Source organism: Anoplopoma fimbria, chromosome 9 (genome assembly GCF_027596085.1).
Source record: "Anoplopoma fimbria isolate UVic2021 breed Golden Eagle Sablefish chromosome 9, Afim_UVic_2022, whole genome shotgun sequence".
Taxonomy (NCBI): Eukaryota; Metazoa; Chordata; class Actinopteri; order Perciformes; family Anoplopomatidae; genus Anoplopoma; species Anoplopoma fimbria.
The window spans coordinates 2,566,819-2,579,061 of NC_072457.1; the positions used below are offsets into that span (position 1 = coordinate 2,566,819).

At 40.9% G+C, this 12,243-nt stretch overlaps 1 protein-coding gene across 1 annotated transcript in view; it reads right to left on the reverse strand.

Annotated features, from left to right (window-relative positions):
• cacna1ab (calcium channel, voltage-dependent, P/Q type, alpha 1A subunit, b) overlaps positions 1-12,243 on the reverse strand; it is a 163,189-nt gene that overhangs the window by 34,098 nt on the left and 116,848 nt on the right. The window contains 9 exon segments of the mRNA XM_054605334.1: positions 105-170; positions 275-391; positions 5,291-5,374; positions 5,643-5,753; positions 6,891-7,055; positions 7,148-7,349; positions 8,075-8,212; positions 9,294-9,454; positions 10,578-10,677. Coding sequence (XP_054461309.1) covers positions 105-170; positions 275-391; positions 5,291-5,374; positions 5,643-5,753; positions 6,891-7,055; positions 7,148-7,349; positions 8,075-8,212; positions 9,294-9,454; positions 10,578-10,677 — 1,144 coding nt within the window.

Sequence of the window (12,243 nt, forward strand, 5' to 3'; positions counted from 1 at the left end):
TTTGAATGCATGTTTTTTTATTCGTAATGTAGTATTTTTACTTTTTACACTGACCTAAATATAACAACTTATCAAATTCAAAATTCAAAGTTGCAAAATCTCACCTGCATGCCGATGATGGCGTAGATGAAGAAGAGCATGGCGATGAGCAGGCACACGTATGGCAGAGCCTACCAGAGAAGAAGACGACGACAGAGGAAGTGTTTGTAAGAGGCCGTTACGTGCATTGTGATCACATGTGCTTCAGATTTGTGTCTGTTCATCGACCCAATACCTTAAAGGACTGAACGAAGGTCCACAGCAGGATGCGGATGGTCTCTCCCTGTCTCAGCAGCTTGATGAGCCGAGCCGCCCTGAACAGCCTCAGGAAGCTCAAGTTGATGAAGTTATTCTACAGCGCAGACGGAGAACACGAGTCAGTTTCACCAAACACACGGATACGGTGCAAACCTCCCTCTAGTAAAACCCAAAAAACAAAAAACAACAGCTGAGGAAAGAGAGGTCAAAGAGAGGGAGAGAGGGAGGAGGGGGAGGAATCAAACCCAAGAAATCAAAACCAACTGCAAACATAACGTCTCTTAGTAGATATAAATGGGAGAAAGACAGAGGGGAGGAAGTCAAAAGACAAAGAAAAGACAAAAGAAGGGATAAGAGAGGAAATAAGGAAAATCATAAATCAAAGAATCTAAAGGTCATCATCCAATCTGGTACAGCAGAACGCTTTTTTTTTTTAAGAACCAAATGCACTGATCTTTGGGGGACAGGCAGGCCACACAAGATGGAGCACAATGCACTGTGCCTGTCAACCACACACACACACACACACACACACACACACACACGCTTTTTTTTGCAAAGAGCATGGCTTAGGGTTGTCTGTGACGCCTTACTCTAAGTAATGGTTGTGGAGTTTTCTTTTGAAAATCAGCCAGATGGACGGCAGCCGTTGTGTGTTAGAGTTGGATGAACTTGGTGCGTTTTTTTTCACACTTGGGTTGAAGCTTTGTGGTTTTTTTTCTCTGGTCTGGAGAGTTCAGTTTGTTTCTGAGAGTTTTGTTTCATTCCCATTGAGTTCTCATTCCCCAACAAGTCATTGTAGATTCATTTGTATCAAAACTTGTGAAATATAGTTACTCTCTGTGGTTTTTTTAAACCCAACAAAGATCTTTTCCTAAACCTAACCAAGTATAATTGTGTTGCTTAAACCTAACTGAGTAGAGTTAGTTTCCTGTGAAGATTGAAGTTTATTTAGAAAAGACTGTGTGGATGTAATGAGAAGGAAATTGACATGTTGGTGTCTTTCGAAGAAAAACGCACGAAAAAGAAAGATAAGTATCATACAAACTGTTGTATGAGGATATGTTGACTTAGTTAAGGCGGGAGTAAAAGACCAGGTCAGGTGAAGTTAAAAAAAGAGCGTGAAACTGGCCTTTAAGGGATCGGTCAAACAAACACAGGACTTCCACCCAAAACAGTGGTGTCTGCAGAAAATTACATGAGAGGGTTACCAAAAGGGCAAAAAGCTTGATGCGTAGGGCCACAATCCTTTGACAGGCTGATATATGAGCAAGAGGGTAAAAGTTAAATGTTATGATGATTTACTATGTGCCAATTAAATTCATATTGCATGCAACAGTACATACTTTGTAAGGGCAGTTTGTACTGAAAAAAATATACTTTTTGTAATGCAGCTTATGTGCCTTGTTTGAAGGTGCTGCAGGATTGTGACATGCCACACACCCAGGCATGGCTGTTTCACATGGTTTTGTGACCAAAGAAGCAGCAAAAAACTAACAAAGGAAAGTATATACTTTTCTTGACGTTTGCAAAACTTGCTAAACACTCAACTGGTCCTGATGTAGGTGAGAAATGGCGTTATTAAGGACACCTGTCGCAAAATCGATCAGGTTCTTTGGTAATGACTGTTAGACGATGACGTAACAAAGTACAGACTCAGGTTTCTAGCCCAAGTGTGAAAAATGCCCATAAACACTACGGCGGCACAGACTAAATGTTTGTTCTTTTAGGGTGTCACAGAGAGGAACAATGTGATGGTACGACAGCCAAACTCCCCGCTGAGGCCTCGGCATTTCTGTGGTTGACAGGCAAGGCAGGAAGAGGAGCATGGAGAGGGAGAGGAGGGGGGAGGAGGGAGGGAGGGACTAGCGAGCAGCCTCGGTGCAGGCGTGGTTCAGCATGGCAGCATACTTTTTCATAGGAAAAGGACTGGCCTACATGCAGACCAGCAGGAGGCCAGTGGGGCCGAGCACATCTTCAGCTCCGATTCACACATTCACTTATTTAGTTGTATACTAACAGATTTATATTATATATATTTTTTCAGCTTACGTCAGATTGTGTGAGAAAATGAACACGGATGAACTGCTTATAAACACTAGCTGGGAATGTTGTCATGATAACAAACGCATAAATGCCCTCATACTGTTACAAAGAGTATGAATTGTTTGTTAAATGTTATTTAGTTTAATCAAATGTGACTTTTCACAAATGGAAAATCAGCTAAATGTGGGAGATGTTTGAGATGATTAAAGCATTGTTACCAGCTTCTTCTTTCACCGTTTACAGATGAAAACAAGAGTTAAGTTAATATTATTTAAGTGCAAAACTTGTATGTTTTTATAAAGCACGTGTGGTTATGTACTACATTAATAATGATCCTCTCCATGTCATCAAGTACAAAGAGGTCATCATCCAGGAAGCGCATGCACTGGGAGTCGAGGGTTGAGACTGGTCATGGGGGAGTGGGTGACTGGGGGGTAAGGAATGGTTTTGGGGGGGCGTACGCATGACCAATGAGGATGCAGCAGAAAGCTTTGAGAGATAAATTACAAACCAACCAGATTCTACATGTGCCAAGATGTAGAAAGATGAATGGGGAGGGAGTTTATTTTTTTTAATTTTTTGGGTAAGTTGGAGTACATTGTGAGTGGGTGAGAGACATATTGGTTGGGAGGGTGGGGGGAGGGTTGGTCGTGTGTTTTTTTTTGGGGGGGGGGGGGGCAGGGGCATGGGGCGAAACGCACACCACCACCACCACCATCATTGTCATCATCATCATCATCATCACAGCACCACCACCACATGGCATGGCGCAGCACGGATGGAGAACACGATGAAGGATTTCATAGTGCATTTTGATTGGATGGATTTTTTTTTTTTTTTTTTTTTTAATCAGAGGAGGAGGGAGTGGGGGAGGGGGCGTAGGGCGCCAACAAAGTAGAGAGGTTTTTTAAAGAAAGCATGTAAAGAGATAGAAGAAGGAAGACGGAGTCATTATGGGCGTCGTTAGAAAGGCAGTGAAACACAAGTTCAGGTCAGACAACAACAGTTAGAGAGCGACTGGAGACACGGTGAGTTCAGCCCCTCCACGACGCCAACGGGAAAACATTTTCGTTCACTTGTGTCCATCTTAACAAATGCCAGCACTGAATCCAACAGTTCGTTTTTGACTTTGTCCGTTTTCGCTTTCACAATAAACAGTTTAAAGTGGACCAAAACTTTGGAGGGAAGTTTTTTCCATTTTGACTCGGCACTGATCTCCTGCTTGCGCACAAAACTGTTCTCTTTATGTCAAATAACTTCAGAAACGTCACCATTTCTATGAACGATTTTGGCGATGTTGTGTACGTTCTCTTTGGGCCCAGATGCCAAGCAAACATCCTACAGGAGTGTTGAGCTGTTGTTTTGGGGTTAAAACTCGATACAGTGTTATTAAGAGTATGACAAAACATAATATTGGGATGCTCATGTGTATCGTTATTTTCTTACACTTTTAGCTTTGGAAAACAAGTCTCCAGAAACCAAAAGTTTGGCTTTATTGTTAAAAGCTGGCACTGAAAGTTTGCAGAGCCTTCTTTACTCATTATTTGATTAGTTGTTTGTCAATGGAGCAAAACTCAAAGGGACTGGTCTTGTTAGGTAGAGTTTAGCCAATACTAACAATATATTTTACTTGATGTGCTACACCAGCAGGTTTGCTGCTACGAGCTGACAGAGAATCAATCGGCTGTCTGAAACGATCAGTTCACTGTCGAATACGACCACTGATGTCAATTAATGTCTCCTTTCAGACAGCTAGGATGTTAATAAAGAACGTCCAACGTGGCCGACAGGCGTCTTTAATCGACTGAAAATCACAGTTGTTTTGCAGTAATTAGCACACTTATTCTGAATCAAGTCAGTTTGATTTGAGAGGTGAACTTCAGAAAGGTTTTATAGGTTCAGAACTGAAAGCCGGACACGGAATCCAATAGACAGTTTGGCGTAAAGGTAAAAAAATACCCAGTAACTGGACGACAGAGAGGGGCTGAACTTCCACAATCATATTAGGGTCATAATAAAACAGACACACAAAAGGCAAATCAGGGTTAACAGTGAGATATCTGTGACAAATCTGGTACAAATTCTGTTCTCCAGTTGCACTTACACGACCTGAAAAGAGCGGCTGTGATTTTAAATGCGGACAATGTGGACTTTATAATCATTTGATGTTTAGGGTTTGAAGGAATGCTGCACACCGATACGGAACTGGGCAATTAAGTCATGAAACAGGTTTGGCTCCAATAAGAAAGACAGTAACTGATGAATAATATTGAATATATTGGAGTTAACCTGACATAGACTTATGCACAAACATCATATAGACACACACAGACCATTGGTGCACGCAATGTACAATAAACTATTGTTGGTGTCTCTGCTAATCTCCTTGGAATCAGAAATGTACAACAAACGTTAGTTGAATTGTTAACATTGTTCGGAAATATGCTTATTTGCTTTGACAAGAGTTAGATTAGAAGATCAATACCACTTTTTATATCTCTACAATAAATATCCCTCCATCACGGTAACTTAGCATTAGTACTTGAAACCAAGGGGTCAGATTCAGCATCTTAGATTTATCAAATTTTTAATTTGTATCGTCTTGATGTGCAATTTTATGATCTTCATTAGCATTGCACATCTTTTTCTTGTGACTTAATGTTAATGGCTGTCTCGAAACTCCTGCAAATAAATAGATAGTAGGTATTGCAGCACTTTTTAAGTGTTGCGAGCCAAAAAGAAATACACAGCGGGTCACTTCATGGCTCCAGTAGATGGATTGTCATGATAACGACAACATCAGGTGAACAGACAAAGGACTCTTAAATAAAACCAAGATCTATAGAAAGGTTTGGTTTAGACATTGACAACGGGTCCGACGAACCCGTTTCCTGTAACAAATCATCGACTAGTGTTCGGTGTCATCCGAACACTCCACAGCACTTACCCCTAGTTCTGTCACTAAAATGTCAGTGATGCTTCCAAGGACGGAGACAAAATCAAAAATGTTCCAGGCATCTCTGAAGAAATTCTGTGTGGGAAAAGAGAAAGAGAGAGACGTGAGAGACGTTGAGACGGACCGGAGATGATGGTGGTCTTGTTACCGTGGAGACAGAATGGAAGGAGGCTGATAGCGTGGTTGCGGTGCGACAACGGTTTGCTCTGGTGTTTTTCAGGGACAGGAAGAACATGCTCTTGATCTCTCTACCAAAAACAACCTGCTTCATAAATGAATAATAGGATGAGAGGCTGAAGCATATAGACTGGGTCAACGTAGATAAGGAATAGGTGGGTCTTACCAGAGGGCCAAAAGCGATGACCTTGAGGACAGATTCCATGAAGAAGAAGGTGGTAAACACGATGTTGAGGTTCTTCAGGACCTCGTCATACGCTTCCGATGCACCGTCAAACTAGAGACACAGAAGAAAGAAAAAACAAGAATGAGAACAGTAAAAGATAAACGCAAAAGTAGGAAATTAAAGCCGCATTAATGATTTCTGTTAAATTCCACGATCTAGGCTAAAAATCACAGATATTTGACTTATTATGGTCTTCTAAAGTGGATACATGTTGATCTATTTGTATACCCAGGCATCACCAGTGTCCATTCAATTGTCCGGCAAATTTTGAAGCAAATTTTGAAATGGACGTTTAAACTACACTGAGGCAAAAAACTCGTGCCACAGTGTAGTTTGGTCAGAAGGTGGTGCTGTAATGTGCCAGTAAACAGAGTAGAAGAAGAAGAAGAAGAAGAAGAAGAAGAAGAAGAAGAAGAAGAAGAAGAAGAAGAAGAAGAAGAAGTTGTAAAAAAGGAAACAAAACAATTGGGCTTGGCAATCGAAACATCTACGAGAGAAAGAAATGGAGTCCTCAGTTTCAATTGACAAAGTTTTAGTTAAATGTTCGCCATGTAAAAATGTATTGATCAAAGCCACTCCTATTATACATTTAGCAGATTCATTTTTTTTTTTCCGACAAATGTAAAAACAATCTGCCGTCGGGACTGGAAACACAGCTAGTGTAAGCTTGATACTAACTCTCTTTCAGCTCTGTTTTTGGTCTCCACCAACTCGGCAGTTAGTGTACAGAAATGGTGGAATATAACAAATTCCATTTACTCCAGTACTGTACTTAAGAACAAATTTGAGGTACTTGTAATATACTTGAGTATTTCCATTTTATGTAACCCTAAACTTGTACTCCACTACATCTCAGAGGTAAAACTACATTTGTGTGACAGCTTTAGTTTCTTCTCAGCAGACAGTTTTTTTTAATTGTAGGGGATTATTTTCACAGTGTGGGATTTGTACTTTTAAATAAGTAAAGTAATGCAGCTTTCAGATCTTAGAGACCAAATTGAGACGGCAGTGTTTAAAGCTGAACAGTTTTGTTCCGCAGAATGATTTGTGAAAATCTTTGTCATTAAAGCTACGACGCCGAAATTTTGCGTTGATTTTCGCGGTCTCTATTCACAAGAGCGGTATTGTCTCCCCGCACAAGAGTCCCTTTGGAAAACCTCTCATTTCTACTACAGCAGGGACTCGTACCTTCATCATGAGGACGATGGTGTTGAGGGCAATCAGAGCCATGATGCTGTACTCAAAGGGCGGAGACACCACGAACTGCCACATGCGATACTGGAAGCTCAGTTTATTCTTCGGCATGTGGCGAGTCAGAGGTCTGGCGTTGATGGCGAAATCTATACAGGCTCTCTGTGGGAGGAAAAAAGAGTTATGCCACGTTACTTTTTACTTCTTTAAGAAGCTTTACAAATGAAGACGAAACACTCTGCGTCTCTCCTCACCTCATTCTTTTCTAAACTGTAGTCCTCCATCATCTTATCCCCCTGTTCCTGGAAGGTGATGATGATGAGAGCCACAAAGATGTTTACGAAGAAGAAGGGGAAGACAACGAAGTACACCACGTAAAAGATGGACATTTCCATCCTATAACCCGGGCTAGGGCCCTGATTCTCATAGGTGGAGTCCACTGAGTGCTTTAACACCCTGAGAGAGGAGGAGAGAATAAAAAAAAGAAATATATGCATTAGTATTTGTGTGTTTTTTCAGATAAACAACATGACATTCCAAACAAATCTACGTAAAAGTGATGTTTTCACCAATATTAAAGGGATAGTTTGAATATTTAGTTTGGTTATGTGAGGTTCTCCTGTCTGTTTCTACAAACTCCATCTACTGTATTAATACACTGACTATGGAGATGTACCTCATACAACCCCTCTTCAAAATAACATAGTAACATATATGTTTGAATTTAAATCTTTTTTTTACCACTTAATGTATACATACTCCCCAATAAGTGTTAATTAGTTACAGTAAATATCTATTTAGCAGCCCCAATAGTTTGTTTCAGCTTCACATTTATGGTTTAAATTAATCTATTTTATTAGATATTTCAAGATATTGCAACCATAATCACAACTGGTAATATCTTTATTTATTCATCTTTATTTACTAAGACTGCATTATAATATTTAATATGTTGTATAAACATCTAGAGTTGAAAATGACGGATTTTTTAAGATGACTGCTGTGCTTTTACCACATGACTAATAAACGTAGAAGCCGAATCCCATACAATTACAACACATAGTTATGAAGCGCGTGTGTGTGTGTGTGTGTGTGTGTGTGTGTGTGTGTGTGTGTGTGTGTGTGTGTGTGTGTGTGTGTGTGTGTGTGTGTGTGTGTGTCTCTGAGAGAGTCCCACTCACTGCGGCCACCCCTCTCCAGTGGAGACAGTGAAGAGGGTGAGCAGGGCCCAAGCCACGTTGTCGTAGTGGAAATCGTACTTCTTCCACTCCCGCTTCTGAGCTTTAACCTCATCTCTATCATACACCAAGTACTCGCCCCTAAAGGAACACAAACACACACACACACACACACACACACACACACACACACACACACACACACACACACACACACACACACACACACACACACACACACACACAGGGTTAATAATGAAACACACAACGTAGGTATCAACCAGTTAAAACAGACAGAAATGGAAAACATCAAGACTTCAATTCACCCTACATCTCTATCTCTGTTTCTGTTATGTCCAGTCTATTAAAGTGACTGTTTCGCATTGAATAATAACATTTATTTAAATTACCAGCAAACTCCTCTAGATGGCAGCCTCTGCTCAAATGATACAACTGACCAAAGGCAAGTGATTTATGTTTTTGTCACTGACAGAAGTTCAGAAATGTGAACTATTGCCACTGGAGAAGCTCATGGATGTTCTCCATGGAGACATGAATGGTTTTTTCTCCGTCTGGAACCCTGTTATGGATTTTATTGGAGAGGATTATGCTGAAATCATATTAAGAGGTTTTGCAACTTGTGACCCCCGAAGGGTTAAATTCACAATATTAATTTATATTTAATTGTTATGGCAGGTATAATATAATATGGAGGATGATGATCTATGTTTGTGTTGTTTCCTGTGAGCCTGATTGTTTGTATAGTTAGCTGTTATGTCATGTTTTGTTCTATTCCGTTTGAGGGTAACATTTTTAGTGTTACCTGTATAACCTGAAAATGATTGATAGAAAGAAAGAAGTTCAACATTTTCCATTAAGCGCATCACCCTGTTTTCTAAAAGAACTGCAAAGTATCTTTGGCGCTACATGATCACAAGCTTTGGTAGTTAATGTACTGTGAGAGTACCACACTGTACCTAAAGACAGCACTGCATGTACCGCAAGCACTAGCAGTACATCATTAATAATACACGTTATGGAACTGAGATGGAACAAACCAGAAAAGGCTTTTGTTACTGTGTGAAACATTCCAATATAAAATAATGCATTCTTGTGACCCAACACTGTGTGAAAAAGTACTTGTAGTACAGGCTGAAAGTAACGTGTTGTTATTATTATTTTTAACTGAAAGGAGTTTGAGTTTGGTGTTTGTGGCACGCACCTGCAGTCCCGCTCAAACTCTTTGGATTCGTCCGTGCAGTAGAAGAATCGGCCTTTGAAGAGCTGCACGGCCACCACGGCGAAGATGAACATGAAGAGCATGTAGACGATCAAGATGTTCAGCACGTTCTTCAGAGAGTTGACCACGCAGTCAAACACCGCCTGCAGGGCAGAGAACGAGACATTAGCAAACACACACAAGCTGTCTAAATGATATTTAAAATGATACTTAAAAAGTACAGAACTGATCGTGGTGGTGATAAACTTTCAGCCTATTGTTAAACCTTTTAAGATCAAATCCACACTCACAACTCTCTAATCAAAGTCTAGAGTTTGGCATTTTGGATGGCGCCATCTTGGATTTAAGGCGTGGCTTTTTGTATTTTTTTGTATTGTTTTAGGCAACCAAAATGTTACAATTTACTTTCATGAAGTGAAAACACAATGTGAAAGGGTTGAAGTTGTAAAAACACAGACAACTCCCAGACTGGATGACACTTGTCGATCACGAGGTAGCCCCCTCCTAAAGCATACCCTGCTCTATGGTCTAGTATTTGACTCTAAATCTCTCTACTGTCCACCAGGGGGCGACTCCTCTGGTTGTATAGAAGTCTATGAGAAAATGACTCTACTTCTCTCTTGATTTATTCCCTCAGTAAACATTGTAAACATGAGTTTATGGTCTCAATCTCTAGTTTCAAGTCTTCTTCAATACAGCATGATGTTCATTTAGTAAATGATGCTCCATTTAGAGTCAAACAGACCATAAAGCAGGGGATGCTTTAGGGCGGGGCTTACTGTGATTGACAGGTTGCTACCAGGGCCGTATACAGGATTTCTACGTCACTCCTTAGCATTCCAAATATGGTAACCTTGTTCATTGGTCGTGAAAAAACAACATGCCAACGGCCGTGATCCAAAATGGCGACGGTGATATTTGGAAGTTTTTGGAAGGAAGTTGGTTTGTGAACTCGAAGGGACTTCGTTTTTTGCAATTTTGCCACAAAATGGGATCTCGGCAAAAACTTAGTTGACTGCAATATTGTGCTAAGAAGTGTTGAGAATAAAAGGCGAGAATGCTCCAATGCCAATGCTCTAATAACTCTAAAAACGGTTGCACACACATTTTTTCCAAAGAGATACATCTGTAAGCTGTGTCCTGTTGTGTCCTTATAGAGAGGTCTTTATTTATATCCTACCTGACATAACATATTCTAGAAAACTTAACATCACGTACGCGGCCTCTGAAGTCAGATGCACCGGTGGACTTGCCGGGCCGTCTTACCTTTAACTTTGGGAGTCGTTTGATGGTCTTAAGAGGACGCAGCACCCTCAACACACGGAGGGACTTGATCGTACTGATGTCTTTGCCCTTGCTGCTCCCCCTACAGTTCATCAAAGGAACAACAGCAAATGTCAGAGGAGATTTAGAGAGTAGTGAAGAGATGGAACAATCATAAAGGGCTCTTACTGCACCCTCTAATATTACAAAGTTGATCTTAACTCAAACATAACTTCTTTAGTGACAATCTTTAGAGAAAAGCAACACATGACGTGACACTTTCGTACACTGCGTTAGTGTTGACAATCAAAGCTCTTACAGTCTCTTCTTCTGCAGGAAAAAAGAAACTTTGGAGTGCACGTCAAACATGAAACCCGTGGGAGGGGAAAGCGATCAGTTTCCTGACCGTTCGGTTTCATGGACATCAAGAAGCATCATCATCATCATCATTTATTTAGCTATTATCTTCACCATCATTCAATAAACATTCCATATCGAACAGGCATCTCCCGGCAGAGTGCCCGGCCAAACCTCTTTCTTTCTTTTTCAGTGGAACACGCTGTTCGGGTTCTTCGTAAGGGGAAAATGGGGAGTTTTTTTTAGATGTGGAAACATGAAGCGTGGACTTTTAAGTACTACATGGCCAGGATTATGTTGGTATAATCCTGAAATTCGGATACACTAGGTTGGTTTCACATAGCTTCCTTTCAATTTCAGAAAATTGGCGTTTTCTAATTTTCTTTCGGGTCAGGACTGCAAACTGACACGAAGCTATGTGAGACTCTTTGGACGTTGTGATGTCGCTTGCAGAACTCGAAATCACATGTCACAACACAGAAAAAAAACACGTTGCACCAATGGCGTCAAACGAGCGACCAGAGGAAGTTGCGTGTTTTAATGCGCCTGCGAACCCCATAGCGGAAAACACTCTGCTCATGATTTGTACGCCCGTAAACCAATATCCGTTAGGGAATGAAATGGTGGTGTCAAGGGAGTAAATAGCCGAGTTGATCTTTACTGTAAGTGGATGGGCCATTTTAAAAAAAAAAAAAAAAAGAAAAAGAAAGGCATGAGGCGCCTGGACGACCGCCAAGCTGGAGCAGAAGAGAGGGTCGTCCATCAAGGCTTGCTCTTTAACTATGAACTCAGTACCCGCGGCAGCAAAAAAAAGAAAAAAAAAGTAAGACAATTCAATTGGAGGCTGATTGATTGAGTCTGAGACCTCGGGAAGTTCCACGCGTATGCAATGTGTGTGCGGGAGCGAGACTCCGATTGATAATCAATAGTCCTTCCTCCATTGAATGAAGTTGAGCCGGACTGAGGTCTCTCTATCAGAGCGGCTCGGAAGTATTAAGAGTAAAGCCCAGTAGGGCCATAGGTGTTAGGAATTAAAAATACGATCCCTGCACACACACAAGAAGGTGATAGCGATACGGGGGAACAGCTCTGTGAGTCTCAAGACTAAATGTATGAGTTTTGTTAGTTCTTCTTATGAACAGATGTTTGCCTGACATGGGGTGTTACTTAAATGGCAAATAACGGTGATCCTCCACACAAACAATATCTATGATTTGAGCATCAAACACTCGACCCCGTTGGACTATAAGGTGGCTGTAAAAGGCAGTTAAAATGTTTTATTTTTGTCAACGGAGTCTTCGGGCTTTGAACA